At 43.3% G+C, this 17,661-nt stretch overlaps 1 protein-coding gene across 1 annotated transcript in view; it reads right to left on the bottom strand.

Annotated features, from left to right (window-relative positions):
- LOC135915438 (translation initiation factor IF-2) overlaps positions 1-17,661 on the bottom strand; it is a 63,849-nt gene that overhangs the window by 31,847 nt on the left and 14,341 nt on the right. The window contains exons 3-4 of the mRNA XM_065448515.1: positions 10,164-10,171; positions 9,046-9,091 (exon numbers count right to left, since the gene is read on the bottom strand). Of these exons, the coding sequence (XP_065304587.1) occupies positions 9,046-9,091; positions 10,164-10,171 (54 nt within the window). The remainder of the gene's footprint in view (positions 1-9,045; positions 9,092-10,163; positions 10,172-17,661) is intronic.

Raw genomic sequence — 17,661 nt, 5'->3', positions numbered from 1 at the left:
TATGAGTTTGGCACCGGCATGGTTGCATGTTTAACGGCTAAGATGTTGTGTTGCAAAGCCCGAGGACGCGGGATCGAATCCCGGCCGAGGCGGGCACGTTTTGATGGGGGCGAAATGCAAAAAACTCTCGTGCCCTGTGCATTAGGGGCACGGTAAAGGTATGCGTGTGTGTGACAACTTTCGTTGAAATGAGGTCCACAGGCTTGACTTTTTAATTCAAGGCGGGCCGCTCCCACGTTGGGACTGTCAGACCAAGCCCTTCAGCGACATCATGGGCCCTCTGGACGGCCCTTAGTTGGTCTTGAAACAATGGGGTTCGAATCCTTTTTTTTTTCACTGTGTCCATTCTCAACGAAGTTGGGAAGAGTCGCGGGACACCCTGCCAGCATATATCTGATTCCAGTGATGTCATTAAAATCGTTGCAGTCCATCCTAATCTCCCTCTGTGGATATATTTTATTATTGTGGTACAGCGTGGCACGTACCTGTTTGCAATAAACGCTGTGATACTTCTTGAGGCCTGTTCAGTTTTGAATGTGGCAATGGGAATTGCCTGCGTCCCAAATAGTAATGTTGGGTAAAGTCATTGTAAGTTATTAAATGATCTCTATATACCATGTCCTGATGGTGAACGGCTCGGTTGTGACTGTCACGGTTAGCAAGTCCTCGTGCCAAGTCATGCGCAACCTCATTGAGGTTCGCCCGAGTCTCCTCCACTTTCTCCATATTTTATTTACTTATTTAGAAAGACCTCACAGGCCTGCGAAGAGGCATAGCTTTAAGGGGAATATGGTACAGTTTATCACAATATACAATCGGTAAAAAGATATCATTGCACAAAGGGATTCAAACATCGGAAGAAAGTGATGAAATTTACATATGTACAAAAAGATGTCAAAAACAAAGAAAAAAGGAATGAACAAATAAGCGTTGCCTAAAAACAGCAAGAACAGCAAGAGGTATTACATAAAAGCAGCAGGATACTTTGCGTTTAGACGTTATACACAGCTAAACATGTTAAAATAAACAGAAAACAAACATATGTCAATAACGTGTGCCAATAAATTGAAAACGTAAACGTATTGGGATTGATAAGTACCCGTGTACTAACTCAACCCTACGCACAGTGTGGAGAGAAATGTTTGACCGAATTACTACAAAAGGTACCATGATTTCTGAGCAAAGCAATGCTATCCGGAAGGCTGTTCCAGAGGGATATCGCGAGGCAGTGGTGAAAAGTTAAATGCTTGTGTGGCTCCATATACGCGGACATAGCTGAGTTTCAGGTATGGTAGGGATATTCCGTCAGAGTGAATGCATTTATGGAATAATGACACCAATGCAATATCACGGCAAGTACTCAGCGACAGCAGCGATAGTTCGGCTTTGATCATGCGTTATGCTAGACTGGGCGGTGTAATTGCGAGTAATGAAACGATTTGTCCTATTCTGAGTGATTTCCAACGCTTCAATTAGGTAATGTTGTTGTGGAGACAAAATTGCAGACGCGTACTCAAGCTGGGGTCGCACGAACGTTAAGTAAGCCATTTTGCTCAAGGCGGATGGAACAGTGCGCAAGTTCCGGCGCAAAAACTCGAATGATTTCGATGCATTGGCAGAGACACACGTAATGTGCTCAGACCATGATAGGTTAGGTGTAAGATGCACGCCAAGATACTTATATTGAGTAGTCGGGGATATATTACTATGTTTAATGTGGTAGATAAATTGCAAATTAACAGGTTTACGGGTGAAAGACATTGTTTTACATTTAGACACGTTAAGTATCATGAGCCATGTGGTACACCACTGGTTCACTATCTCTAAGTCTCGTTGTAGCGCTTTATGATACTCACTTTTGGTTACTGGATGGTAGATGATATCATTGGCGAATATTCGTATACAAGACGATATCTTGTTATGCAGATCATTTATGCAAATAAAAAACAACAGAGGTCCAAGGACGCTTCCTTCTGGCACACCAGAAGTAACGTTAGATTTGGGGGAATTGAAGTCGTTAACCAAGGTAAATTGCTCTTGATTAGATAGAAAGTCACGTAGCCATGACGATTCACAGGAGTCTAATTTTAACGCAGATAATTTCGATATGAGGCGACAATGCGCGACACGATCAAACACTTTGGAAAAGTCAAGGAATGAGCAGTCAGTCTGTAAGTAGTGATTCATGTTAAGATGCATGTCTGTTGTAAATTCGAGTAGCTGTGTCTCGCACGAAAAGCCTTTTCTGAAACCGTGTTGATTGCGGAAAACGAAACTGCTAGATTCGATATGGTTATAAATATGCGAAGCGATGACATGTTCGAGCATTTTGCAGCAAACGCAGGTAAGCGAGACAGGCCTGTAATTTTCACTCGAGTTTTCACTTCCATTGTTGTAAATCGGTGCAACTTTTGCTGTCTTCCAGCCGGAACGAAGCATACCAGACATTAGAGACTGCCTGAATATATGAACCAGGATGACGCTTGCTATATGTCCATCAATGCCACAAGAAGAGGATACGTTAAGGTTGTTTATCAACGAAGCAATGCTTTACACCCTGATGTTTCTCGGTGTCATGCAATCGCAATCTAAATCCGGAACGAAGGGTACATTTCAGCTATCTTTACTTGCGAACACAGATGTGAGAAAGGAATTAAAAACGGTTGCACACTCACTCTCAGATAGAGCGATTGCGTTACCATCTTGTAGTAGAATGCGGTCACTCTCGTCACTAAGGCTTATTGTTTTCCACAACATTGATGGATTGTTTTTTGAGTAATTGTGGAAGGTCATTAGAAAAATACTTATCCTTTGCTGTGCGTAGGGCAATGCGCAATATTACTTAAGGTAGGCTTTGTACTCACTCCATGATGAAGGCGTTCTTAAGCGCCTGGCGCACTTGTAGAGCCAAGTTTTTAAATTCTTCATGCACTTAAGAGTTTTTGTGAACCAAGGATTCGATATATTATTACTGATTTTAATGCGAGGAATGTATATGTCAATTAACAAGGACGTTTTTTTCTTCAACACTAACCAATTTTCTTCAACGTATCGGTCGTAAATTGATGGTAGCATCTGGTGCTTCCCAAACGTTTTTAGTTCAGTGGTGATGACGATGTAATTTCTTTTATTTTAATTGCGAATTAGTTTCGGTGACATATCAAAAACAGGAGAAGGTATATTTAAGGTGAGTTGAAGCAAATTATGATCACTAAAGCCGTCTAAATGTTCTATGTGAACTACTGTTTCAGGATTGTTTACAAGTGTAAGATCTAGTATGTTAGAGCCACGGGTTGGCTGCGATACAGTTTGGGAGAGGTTGTAGTCAAGGGTCAAGTTAACGAATTCAGTCGACATGTTGCACGATGATGCGCATGATGATGCGCAAGAAACCATTGGATCTCAGTTCTCATAATTCCATTGTTGCCAAAACGTTTAGCCGCAACTCCAGCTACGTAGCCTTTATCAAAGCCCTTTAGAGCGGATTTCGAATCACGGTAAATGCACACCCACTTATTACTCCTGATGGCTAGAGCAATTGCCGCTTCTTCCGCCACCATGGGGACCTTCGTAAAAATAGTGATAGCACCTTGCACTTTCCCTTGGGAATTTGATACAATGGCCGTATGTGCTTCTTTACCTTTCACCCAGGCAACATCAACTATAGCTGCCAGTTGGTCCTGCTGCTCAATGTCCTGCAAAGTGATTCAGCTCTTGCCTTTCTCCTTTTTATATTATATTCTGGATGCATGTTTCTGGGGAGAGGGTTGGTTCTGATTTTATTCCTAACTTCAGTCCTTAATTCTGCTTCAGTCTCTATTGGGCTCCTTGATCTATGAAGTTCTACACCTATTATCTGTAATATGTTCCTGCCAGCTCTTGTTTTTGTCAATATTTCGTGTTGCGCTAGCTGTTGGGCCTTTGTGATTTCTTCCATTGTGTTGTGCAAACCCTAGACTCATGAGTTTGTCGGTTGCACCATTACTCGGTATCTTTAGGGCTACCTTAGCAAGCGTCCTGAGCATCAGATTAAGTTTATTAAAGAGACACTAAAGGCAAATATTAAGTTAAGCTAAACTGATGGATTAGTGCTCAAGAATCTCTAAGGCGGCAATATTATTGCGAACAAAAACTTAATAACAGAGAAATTGAGGTAAATGCAGGACATGGTTAGAGACTTCCCCGGGACACTTAAGTACTCTCCTCAGTTAAATTCTGGCACTAGTACTCAACCACTCGAAAAAAAAAACATCTTTGTATTGTATTATAACATGAAATAAAATGCTAATTGTCCAGCTATATTTCATATTTAGAAAATAGAACTAATTGATATTACCCTTCACAACGGCGCGGGTGGTCGAAAGGTTTCTTTTTCGCTTGACTATGCGCCGTCCAAGCTTTCGCGTTTCAGTAGTTTCGTTATCGCGTAGTGCTGCGCTAGTTTTGCTGGCTCGCGAGATGCCCGAACGGTCTACGCCACTTGACCAAAAAGCAGCTGCAGCGGCAAACACACCGCTCAGTCTTGGCTCGGTACCGTCGTCTGTCGGACACCGTTTTACTCACTGACGGAAGCAAAGGGCGGTGATGGCGTATGCAACGTCACCACTCCCCGATTGGATGGCGGGTGATTTGAATTTCGAAAAAGGTATTCGGACCCTTCGGATGCAATTTTCTCGTTAACTAAGTCTTTTCTTGGCACGAAACAAGCGTTACGAGGTTTCTGGAATGGTATTTAAACACTCCACGCCGGCTTAGTATTTGCCTTTAGTTCTGCCTGCTTTCGTTTGAATAATGCAGCCACATAGGTGAAGTGACAGAGAGCAAAGGCATGTATTAGCCTCAAAGCGCTGTCTTCCCCTAGGCCTTTGTATCTATCGGTAATTATACTTAGTAACCTAACGACTTCATCTGTTTTATGCGAGACAGGTTGTATTGCTCTATAGTTAGCATTATTCCCTTCTATGTGATTTCCGCATTTGACGTTAGGAATATTGGCCGGTAGGACTTGCGGTGTCTTGCAGGGCGTTCGGGTTTTAAAATTGGTATCACCACGGACGGTTTCCATTCAGCAGGGATTACACCAGTTCTCCAGATACTTCATTATACTCGTTCAATACAGGGTCATGAAAGCTCTTTTCAACGTTCCGCAATGTTCAGTTAGATAAGAAATTGATTCATCATCCAGATTTCTTAATATCTTGTTAGTTATTCCGTCAGGTCCAGCCACCGATCTACCATTAAGACTGTGAATACAGGCGGGGATACTCGCCACTATATCCCAATATCCCAAAGGATGAATTGCGCTGCATTATAAGGACAACGTCTCTCAAAATGTCTAGAAACACTTGGTTTGACCAGAATTCTAAGAGCTCGGACTTATACCATATTGATCCATTTATTGAATTCAAATTTTCATTGTCATTAGATAGAACTATGGAAACCCTTATTCATCGATTAAGGCTAGGCACTGCCTACACAAAGCATTTCTTACACAGAATTGGCCGTGCGGAAACCCCCGAATGTGATTGTGGATTTGTAGACGAAGATATATATCACCTCCTTCTAGATTGCCCACATCACGACACACCAAGAAGCCGACTTAAATCAGCGCTAATTAAATTAGACCGCAGACCTTTCAGTTTAAGGAAAATTTTGGGCCCATGGCCAACAACGGCCTTGCAGAAGAGTGCTTTAAAAGCACTAAAGAGTTTTCTTGAAGACAGCGGCATTGCTGGAAGTTATTAGCGCTTTCATTGTTCTCTTCATTTCATTGTCACTGTGTATATCCATCTGTTTGTGAATTATGTTATGTTGACTGTTCTGTTGTGACTGTATGTGATATTGCATTTACATAATGTATGTGCCACCCGCTGACTAGACAATGTGTTATTAGGCGGAAATATCTTTTGTACTTTTGAGACTTTCATCTACATAAGTGTGGAGACATATACATTGTATTTTGTATGTACCATGTGTTCCTTACGTCATAGTGTTCCTGTGGAAACGCTGCGTGATAAGTCATGGTGCTTGTGTGAAAAGACTATTTGATATGTAACCTTGAACCTTGTGCGATGTGTGACGGAACCACTCAAGAGATGAGGAGTAGCCGGCGCCTCAAATTGTGCGCCAACATCTCCTTATATCATATCAATAAAAAAAAAAGACTGTGAAGAGCTGCCCTGACTTCACTCTTAGTGAAGTCCCGGTCGGTTTCTTCACATATGCCTCCCGTATATTCAGGGCTCTCGTCTCCTCCGTTTGGTAGATATTTGGCTGCGAGTCTATCCATGATTTCTCCCTCTGTTTTATCCTGGCTTTCCTGACGAACCAACTTAGCTGCAGCTGTTCTCTTGCTTGTCCTTTTTTCATTCTCGTTCAGCAAGTGCTTGAGCAGGTTCCAGGTACCTCCGTGTTTGAGTCTACCATGAGCCGAGTTACAAATCTCATCCCACTGTTGCCACACGAGGGTCGACAAGGTCCCCTGGTGGCTAAAATCACGCCGGAGCCCCTTCCTACAGCGTGCCTCATAATCAAATCGATGTTTTGGCACGGAAAACCCCAGAATTGAATTCAATGTTTGCCTATGTCCACATAGTAAAGATAGCGATCAAAGTATTTCATTTTACGATGCTTTCAGCCTTTCTTTCGAAAGTAAACCGCTCTCAATTCGAAGGGGAAGGCGTTATCGGGTACGTACGTCTTCGCGCATTCGGACGGGCTCCGAAGCGAACGCTGTGCGCTTAAGTAAATGAGATTCGCGCGACCTTTTTAAGTCCGCGGAAAATGTCGTGCCTAGTCGCACTCCAGCAATGAATGCCCTTTTGTTTTAAAACGTTGTTTGCAGTGCACTCGAGCAAAGCTGTGCTAATAAAAATCGCCGCTGCTCCTTTGTGTCGAGTGTTAGTAACTCTGCTCTCGGCGTGAGTGGCGCCTCTCCCGGCTCAGTTCGACTTCCGTCGATTGATTTCGGCAAACAATGAAGGCGTTCCAAGAACAGCTTTTCTTAATCAACGCTCCGCTTCGTCGCACGCTTTTTTATACCTTCGGAGAATAAATTACGCCGGCTTCTTTATGTGGCTCGTTTATATGCCTTTTGCACTTTCCTTCTTACTTTGACGTTACTAAGAAAACGTTGCTGATTCAAATTTTTAGGAAATCTGCCTTTAGGCTGGAATTCTGAGGTATTTTAGTCAAATCCAGCGAGAATACACAGGTACTTAACTACGGCAGGGCAGATGCAGAAAACTAAAAAAAACATAGAAAGAAAACTGCGTAACTATGTTTTTGAGAGCAAACGAAACTACGATAGTCATGCGACATCGTTGTTTCCTGCTATAACTATGCTTACGCAGGCATTTCAGGACAATTTCACGTTCATTATAATGTGTTGACATGATACTACGATGTCTATAGAGACTGCTCATTCAGTGAAATTTTCTCTAACGACCGTTTCAGTGGAACCCCGGGCTCTAGACCTCTGCAATGTAAGCCCAAAATGGTATACTGAAAAAGTTTGCGCCCAGACACGAGGACCAGCCGACAAAAAACAAGGACGAGTGCTAATTCACAACTGAAGTTTATTCCAAACACATGCACGAATAAATAGGGCAACCGAAACAGAACAAAACAAGGATATCATCTTAGACATTACGTGTTACCTTGTGTACCCGATCGATTTGGCATAATAATTTATTTGGAATAATCGAAACTCCCCATCAGAGAAGCGGACTGAAATCTTACCGAGGCACGTATCTCTTCCGTTGTGAGTTAGCGCTCGTCCTTGTTTCTTCTCGGTTTGTCTTCGGGTCTCCGCACAAATTTTGTCAGTATGCATTTGAACCAACTAGCCCAACTTTCTGCACTTGAAAGTAGCATGTTTAATGACAATGAGATATTGCGTCGAGTAGCGAAATATAGTTCCATAATCCGTCACTTTAACCGAACAACCCTGAGCAGTAGTTTTACCGCGTTGGAATCGAATTGAACGTCGTGTCTTTGAACGCCACTCAGAGAGAATGTTTTCTTATTTTTTTGCTCACCGACAGCTTAAATACAGAACAATCTGACAGCTGGGCAACTTCAGCGAGGATCAGAACACTGATCTGAGAAGTTGCAGTAATTACCATATTTGATTATAACTTATGGGCCCATATTCCAATTTACGAATTATAGCTGTTGTGCGCAAGGCACATCCACTTGGAACAAATTCTCAGGATTACAGCTGTTTCCAGGCACATATTTTCAAAGTGTGCGACAAAATACATTGGCATTTAGTCATTTTTGCACTTCATTGCATAAAACATCGTTTTCTTTTAAAAAAAAGGAAGTGGAAAAACAGTGCATTTCTTACCGCAAGTATGACGTTGCATATCTGGAATCCGGTGCCATCCGCAGAAATAGTTTCGGCTTTACTTTGCAAGCTCACCGGTTAAAATTCTTTAATTGTAATTAGCACCTTAAATTATTTAGTAAAAACCTAATTACGTATATTTTGTTCATGATTTATTCACGCGTTTGAATGCTCGCTTAAGGGATGTCTGCCTCATCAAGTAATTTAGTTCACGAGTTATAAATTCTGCTATCTGCCACAGGCGATTTTTAAAAGTTTAGTGGTGCTAAAAATAACAAAGAAAAGCAGCCTAAATTTCTAACAGGGCAACACAGGCGTAAAATGTCCTGTAACTTTAACTTGTAATGGCATATCCAAATGGCTGTTTCAAGGCGCACTGCCTGTGATTCGCTCAAATCTGCCTAAATCGGCGCCCTCGTGCAGAAGAATGTACATCCCGTCTCTGAGTGCAACATCTTCAATTTACTCAAGGTAAGTACACTGCCACAGTGGCAATAATTTTCATTATTGCGTCGTAATTGCAGAAGCCGCAAACAGAACTGCCAATGCGGAAGTATAATAACGACGTTTCTAGTGAAACACAAAAAACGCATGTACATTGCCACAGAGAGTCCTACCATAGCGCACGTGCTGAAGTGCTCTATGTAATACGGGCACCCAATGACACATGCGCAGAGATTCAAAACTCCACTTACCTGTTGCTTTTCTAAGCTGATCTAACTGTTCAACTTCGTCAGGAACCTGAAAAAATTACATGTTGAATCATTTCTACGGAGTTAACACGACAGCTTTTCATGCAGTAATTGACGAAAATATACAAAGAATATTTTAAGATATAGATGACAGAAGCAATATTTTTTGCGGGGAAAAGAAAAATAGATTTAAGCGACAGAAGTAACGTGAGTGTATAGATATCGATAATTTTGGATAAGGAGGCTTTCAGGGGGACGTGCTTGAGTGTAAGTTCTACTGGTGCTACACGCCAATCTTTAGTAGATAAACACATGTCAGCGTATGCAATGGCATGTAAAGAAACAACGAAACTGTAATCAAGTGACTTGGGCAGAAAACACAATACTTGTCGATGTTTCATTGGTCAATTTCAAACAAAATCTGTTCGAACAGAACGTCGCACTGTTTTCCTTGTTCTTTATTGTTTACATGCCAAAACCACGATGTGATGATGAGGCACGCCGCAGGAGATGGGGGGGGGGGAGGGGAGGAACTGCCGATTAATTTCTACCACCCGGGCTTCTTAACGTGCACCCAATACACGGTACTTGGGCATTTTTCTTTTTTCTTTTCTTTTTGATCATTTCGTCCCCATCAAATGCGGCTGCCGTGGCCAGGATTTGATCTCACGCCCACGGGCTTAGCTAGCAGAGCAACGCCAAAGCCTCTACGCCAATTCGGAACGTCGCACTATTTTAAACACCGCGACAGAACGCTGGACAAAATGTAACCTTATACATTCAGGGCACATTCAGCACAATGATTCCATGCGGTGGATAACATTCTAGTTTACCAGTGCCTTGAGGAAATTAAATTCCAAACGCGCGATTTCGCTAAATCCGCGAGCACGCGCTCGCCTCTAAGGCGTACTATACAAAGGTAAAAAAAGAACACAGAGGCATTTGCGCACTAAGGTAAATACTGGATGAGGCACTCCCGAAAGAACGTCATTTATAAATATGTGTCATTGTTCTGCATGCCAAACAAATGGTGAAATATGTATCTCAATAAACTTTTAACAACGCTCTGAACAAAAAAAGATATTTGCAGAAACGCAACGGTGGTCAAGAGGAGTACTCACGTGCTCTCCTGCACCAGATAGCATTGAATAAAAAATACATATACATAAACCTGTGAGCAACAATCTCCAATACCAAGTCTAAGGCTAAAGTCACCGTTAGTGTATCAATTCAAACACAGCGAGAAACCCACAACGTTCTTTTTTTTTTGCCCAAACATGGTAAACAAAACATACGTTGGCTCACGAATATGGGGCCAGCTACTGTTCGTCTTATAAAGGAGATGTGTTTTCCCATATGATCACATATGCTCTTGTCAGTGGGGTGGTTGTGTGCATCAACCCTACGGTACATGCTCGCTTTATTCGTTTGTTTGCTTCTACAAGTGAACAACAGTGCTCGAGGAAGTGGAGAGGCAATAACAAATCAGGACTTCGAAAAGTGTAGGCGCTCAGAAAATCTCATTTTACATGCTCGTCTCAAAAAACCAACTTGTCAGTATCAATACGATATGTGTGAAACCGTTGCGTGCAGTCAGACAGCACCGTTAGTGGTCTCCGGTATGATAACATGTATAATGAATAAAAAAAAAGAATACTACACTTTGAATGCAATCTTTTCTCCTGTGCTCTGAAATACCACGTAAACTGCGCATGTATAGAAATCACAAAGTTGTGTTACGCATCTAAATATAACAGCCATCAACAAAACAGCCTGCTGTGCACTTCCGTGGTGAACACGCCTTCCAAATTCCGCAGCTTTTTTTCAGTTTTTCTCTTTTCAGACTCCGCCATAGCGTTTTGGTCTGTTCAGGGCGCAAGTTTTCAGCGCGGCGTTTAGGTGTGTTATTTTACATTGATTTTCCTTTTCTGGGAAGCAATCACTATTAGTGGTTTGCATCAGAAAAATATTGCAGCGAAGGCACTTTCAATCGGCAGTTCACGGTATACTCCTACAAATTGGGATAAATAAAAAGATGAGATAAATAAGAGATAAATAAAAGATGAAAAAAAGAATCGTAGGGCCCTACGTCACCAAAAAAAAAACGAACATTTTGTCCTTGTTGGTTGAGCGTCTTTCGTAAGTTTCTTTTCTTTTTCGCAGGCGAACAGCGAGCAAAGCTTTCCTGCGATAATAATTAGGCCGTCCTTGCACAAGAGCTAGAGGTGACAGAAGTATTTATTACATAACGCTTTCAACTCAGCTGAAAATACGTGAAACTAAGAGGCTTATGTTGCACGTATAAGTGAATATTTTCCGCAGAAGAAGCGATTTCTGTTGATCATACTTCCGCCTTTGAATTTCATGCGTACCACCTATTTCCAAATATATTTATTTTATGCGAAGCATATTACGAGAGCTCAACCCAGCTCCTCAGGCGCGGCGGTGTCGCCTTCAATACCACGTGACACCGTGACGTCACGACAGAGGAGAAACGGGGCTCCAACTCGCGCCGTCGCGGCGGTATATAAGCAGCTGCGCTTGCCTCTGCTAGACACTCACGAGGTGAGATGCCTCCTGGAGACAGAGCTGCTCGTTGGAATGAGAAGCGAAGGTTGCGGCGTGCTACAGAGACTGATATTCTAGGTGGCTTTGGCTCAACTCTTGCAAGATGGGCTGGGTGGGAATCGAACCAGGGTCTCCGGAGTGTGAGACGGAGACGCTACCACTGAGCCACGAGTACGATGCTTCAAAGCGGTACAAAAGCGCCTCTAGTGAATGTGTTGTTGCCTTAGAAACGAGCTGTTTCTAAGGGTCAGGCGTGCGTCGCTTGCTCAGGCGCACATTTCGTTGCCGCGCCGAACGCTGCGTTGCTCGACGCTCACCGCGTCCAATGCGGGGCGCGTAGTCGCTGCGCCGTAGCCCGTTGTCTTACACCCCTTGGCGGGTCGACGGGAACGCTGTCGCGTTCCACTCTTGAAGGCGAAGCAGAGTAACGCATGAGTTGTTTCTTCGTCTAGCCGAACCAAATATAGCCAAGCAACAGCAGTTCACCAGGCTAAACAGTGGTTCAACAACTAAAATAAAGGTTAGTATGCTTCGCATTCTGGGCTTAACCTTAGCTAAGCCAGATCCATTTTTATGCGAAGCATATTACGAGAGCTCAACCCAGCTCCTCAGGCGCGGCGGTGTCGCCTTGAAACCACGTGACACCGTGACGTCACGACAGAGGAGAAGTGGCTTTGGCTCAACTCTTGCAAGACGGGCTGGGTGGGAATCGAACCAGGGTCTCCGGAGTGTGGGACGGAGATGCTACCACTGAGCCACGAGTACGATGCTTCAAAGCGGTACAAAAGCGCCTCTAGTGAATGCGGTGTTGCCTTAGAAACGAGCTGTTTCTAAGGCGTGCGTCTCTTGCTCAGGCGCACATTTCGTTGCCGCGCCGAACACTGCTTTGCTCGACGCTCACCGCGTCCAATGCGGGGCGCGTAGTCGCTGCCCTGTAGCCCATTGTCTTACACCCCTTGGCGGGTCGACGGGAACGCTGTCGCGTTCCACTCTTGAAGGCGAAGCAGTAATGCATGAGTTGTTTCTTCGTCTAGCCGAACCAAATATAGCCAAGCAACAGCAGTTCACCAGGCTAAACAGTGGTTCAACAACTAAAATAAAGGCTAGTATGCTTCGCATCCTGGGCTTAACCTTACCTAAGCCACAGCCATTTTTTTTTATCTAAAGTGCGCACGCTGCTACTTCCAATATAAACGGGAGGTAGTACAAAAGTAAGCTGAAGAAACGTAAAAGCGTTTCTTTTTTCACTTTTTTTTAAAGTAGCGCGCTGTCAGCTATAACCTGCTTGCCAAAGAACATCCCAGTCAGTAAATGAAAAAGAGTCGGCAAGAAGTTAGCTTGAAATCATTGTGAAGTTTTCTTTCTCCATCATTTCAATTTAACTCTGAGAATGTCGACTGGCGGAATAAGGTCCTATGGCGTCTCTTTTCAGCGGAAATTAAGAGGATAGGCGACTGGCTTCTGTTAAAATTCTATTTCATGATATTTCGTTATCTACTTGACGAACACTCACAATTTACCTACCGCATGACCTACTTGTAGCCTTCAGAAGGCTACAAGACTACAAGAGCGCTGCTGCGATTCTTGAAGGTAACCGGGTTGAGTAGTTGTCTGTGACACAGCGCTGAGATTTACAATAGTGACACTCCAATGCACATCAACTCTTTCTTGCCTTCTCTAAATTTTCTCCGACCGTTCACAGGGCAACCAACTCAATGCAGTTCTTCGGTAACCTCTCTTTCTCCCTCTCTCTCTCTTATTTATATTTTTCTCAATGTGCAGTGAATCCTTCGATATCCGAAAGTTGGGCGCTTGCTCAGTTTCAGCAACACTGTGTATTATTTATTGCAGCAGTCACGGAACGCTGTCAATTGTACTTGCAGCGCATGTATTTATCAGTGACTGTGTTATTCCTTTTTCTCGAAAGCTTTTTTTTTAGTTTTTCGTGGTACTAATTTCTTACTATACGTCACAATTTTTCTCTTTGTCTTTTTGGTTTTTTCTTGATCGCTGTTCTTGCAAATGGCAAACTGCTTTCATTGCCTCTTTACGTTCTTAGATTTCACATGCTCGATACGACACTGATTTTTGACGTACTAGTTCTGCGGACCTAGTAGTTCAAACACTTGCCTTTGCCTCGTATTGTCGACAAATTCGACTTCGCCCTGCCATCGGCTAGCCACCAGGTTAGCTCAGATGGCAGAGCGGCTGCCCCGGAAAGGCGGGTGTTCCCGGGCTCGAGTCCCGGACTAGGACAAATCTTTTCTTCAACTGTCAGGCTTTTCTTTCGAGGAACCCGTATGGGTTTTCCTTTGTATCAATTTCTAGGAACTGGTGGATGTCCGATTTTCCTTTTATTAAAGACACTGATGTTTCAACCTCATATATTGCGAGATGACTTTTTCTTTTTTATTTATTATATGTTTCTTCGTTTTTATTTCACAGCTATTTAAATGGTTTTGATCCTCTATTTCTGATATTCCCATGTTGTACGACAAATTAAAACCCGTCCTGCTCTCTGTTTGCGTAAATTATAGGCTATTTCTATATATTTTGTCAAATTGCATTTTTTTCAATAAGTATGTTTACTTGTTTCCCATTCACATTTATTTATTTCTATTTATTAGAAGTTGTTACCGCGGTTCACTTGCTGCTGGACTTTGTAGGGGGCCGGAGTCTTGTCAAGCTGCAGTTAGCGGCTTTTTTTTCCGTCACGCCCACATTTATCGTGGATAAATATGGGCGTTGATTGATTGATTGATTGATCGATTGATTGATTGATTGATTGATTGATTGATTGATTGATTGATTGATTGATTGATTGATTGATTGATTGATTGATTGATTGATTGATTGATTGATTGATTGATTGATTGATTGATTGATTGATTGATTGATTGATTGATTGGGAATTACTTCGGGTTATGCCTGCCCCATACTTATAGATATAAGACTCGTTTGAGTCTGCGATAGGCATGCAAGAAGCATATATTATTTCGTGCGCAAAACAATTTCATTGCCGAAGACGAGGGGCTGCATGAGGCACCTTTCAAACGCCAACAGTAGCATTAACCAAGCGTACCATATTTTTTCGAAATCTGTTTCGTCCCCTCAGATGTTATTTAAAAAAATATATTTTTTTATATAGAGCCGTTCACGTAGTTCCTTTAAAAAAAATATTTCAAATGCAGCTGCTTTTTTAGAGCTGTTCGAGAAAATAGTCGTTGGTCTGACCTTATAGCTAGCGCAATATTTAGTCAAGGCAACCAGGCAGTCACGAACATTTCTTATGAACACACGTTCTGCTACTTTCACTACATTTCCTTTTTCTCTCTCGGGGATAGTGTATTCTCCAACTAGACCTCGTAATGTACAAAATAAGCATAACAACGTACAGCTCAATAAAACTGTAATCAATTAACGGTAATCAATTAAGATGCGCTTATCGGTAGCCATTGCGGCAATCACTAATTACCTTCGAAACGGTCCGCCTTGCTTGGCGTTGCTAGTCGGCCCAGTCGGTCGCCGTTTCATGCGAGCGGCGCGACTACCGCACTCCCAGTTCTGACGCCAGACGCGGTACGTGTTCCCCTACGCTGTTCCTCTTCGCGGACCCGCTTCGATGGAGGCACTCTTACCAAATCACGTTACTGCACTTGGTGATCGACGTCGAAGGTCGCCTTGTAAAGCTCTTTTCCACTCTTCATGCTGTACGGTCCCACTAAGCCCCGTCGTGTCCCTTTCCCAAAATATTTCTTTCCCTTCGATCCAGGCATCCGTTTCGTCTCATCGCTGTGGAACGAGCCATGCAACCAACGCCGGGAGACCTAATAACGCTCCCATGCGGACCCGCAGACTAGTTAGCAGGCCTTGCAGGATTCGAGCGTCGATCGTTAGTCCACCCGCCCTCCGTCCTCTCCCGCATCACGCTGCCGCTCTCCGCGCACACCCAAAATGAGACTGGATGTATGGAAAGCAAAGCCCGTCGTCTCCTCATGCCGCAGCGCCGACGAGCCTTGCATCCGAGGTCGAGAGTGCGGTTGATTATTCTGCAGAAATGTCGGTCTTCGTTTCAACCGCACGAGGGCTTAGTGAGTAAATGGAAGCTCTCATCTTTTGAATAAGCCTCGCCAAGAGTTATGTGCGAATAAAGCGTAGGGTACTGCGGCGTAGCGCGGGTGCAATCGTGCGCGGGCTCGCTGCATTCACAGCTGTTTTGAATCTCATCTCCTCTCTACCCCCCCCCCCCATTTCCCACCCTAGATATGCGCACACGCTACCCGCTCGTAATTACAATTGCACCGAACAAAATAAAAGTAAGAAGGTAAAAGTTATGTGGACGAAGTAACGTGAGAGCTTTACGTGCCGCGATAGGCAAATCTACTCCAGCCACATTGGGCAATTCCACACCAACCGCAGCAGGCGATTAACTCTTCCGCCTCCAAATTATGCATTGAAAGTATCGTAGCTAAGAATAACGTTGATAACATAGTACCCTCGAAATAAAAGGCTGTTTTTCTACTGAGTGAGTGCTGCCTTAATAGCACGCCGAAGGACCAAGTGAAATGCTACAGGCAATTTTGTAATAATTAGTTTTTCTGTTTTCTTCCATACTTCCACACAGTACATTTATTACTTTTCACAAACATTTTTCCTACTTTATTCAGAAGAGCTGAACCTTTATATGAGTGTTCTGTTGTGACGTCCGTTACTGCTCTGCCCTCTGAATGTCTCAACGTGGTGCGAATGGCAAGCATTTCATCGTCAAAGAATGAGCTGTGCGAGGAAGATTCGAGATTGTTCATGAAGTTATTAGCTGTCCTCCCAGTTGTTTAAAGAGGTTTTCCAGGCCGCGTTTAATGCAAATGCTCGGCGCAAAAGGTTTGGACGCTGAAAGAAATATGACATACACGAGGAAAATAATTCTGGGGCTGAATTCACAAATATTTTTTTGTGAATTCAAACCTTCTTTTGAACCAAGGGGCCTATAACGTAAAACAATTCCAATATGTTTTTATTCCAATCTACTGACGTCAAACTTGCATAACCGCTGACGCAGGCATCGGGCGGTGACCCGCAGGGTTGTCTGAACAAACCAATCAAACGCGCTCCTCGTTTATAGGCAGTCACTTTTGTTTGTTTTAAAAACAAATAACTTATTGCCCACAGTGAGCGGCTTGTTTTATTAAGTGACTGACAAGAGGCTAGGAGCAGGCGCAAGTGGAGAGGGATTCGATGTGGTTGAGCCAGTGCACTGAAAATCGATAGCCCGACGAAGAGGGTGATGCCGGCGTCTGTGATTGGTCCGCTTTCTCTTACTTTGGTTGAGGTGGCTGGTCGAAAATCGCTGCGGCATGCAACGGAAGGCTAAGAATGCCGCTAAAACGGATCCTCAGCAAGGAAGAGTTGGCAGAATGAGGTCGTAAACGTGCCGAAATTGCTCGAAAACTTTACACGGCCAGGCAAAAAGTTTTATGCACGCAAATAAATCCATGCTCTCCGGCATGTGCGAGTAGCCACTGCCTGAGTGATCGGCGGCAGCCATCTTTTATTCCTTTTGGAACGGGGCAGCCTGTGGCTATTCAGAACAAAATTCAGTTTTGTTCGGCATATTAATGCATCTTTAATGCATACACGTCATTTTGACGCGTGAGTTTTCGCGGTTTTGTGACGTCGCGTGACAGGCAAGTGAAGTGGGCGCAGCACAAGAACTTTTGACCGATAGCCGAGGTCTAATGGCGAAAAGGCGTTGAATCAGAAATAACTATTTTTATTTTATTTGCTCCAATGATGCATAATCAGTGTGTAGACATCATATCAGATGGGGAACGATCGCGGTATTCGTGACGTCGCGTGACAGACAGGCGAAGTAGGCGTGTTTCAAAAAATGTTTTTGACCAATCGCGGAAGGTTGATTGCAGAATTGCAATAGAAAAGTTTGAAATAGTTTTAGTTTATAGCGCCCCAAAACTACCGGACCATTCTTATTATTAAATTTTATTTTCTTCTTCTCCTTCGTAAGTACTTTTTGCCTTTGGATGGCTCCCAGCG

This window comes from Dermacentor albipictus, chromosome 4 (genome assembly GCF_038994185.2).
Source record: "Dermacentor albipictus isolate Rhodes 1998 colony chromosome 4, USDA_Dalb.pri_finalv2, whole genome shotgun sequence".
Lineage (NCBI taxonomy): Eukaryota > Metazoa > Arthropoda > Arachnida > Ixodida > Ixodidae > Dermacentor > Dermacentor albipictus.
This window is presented reverse-complemented; position numbering and strand designations above follow the sequence as displayed.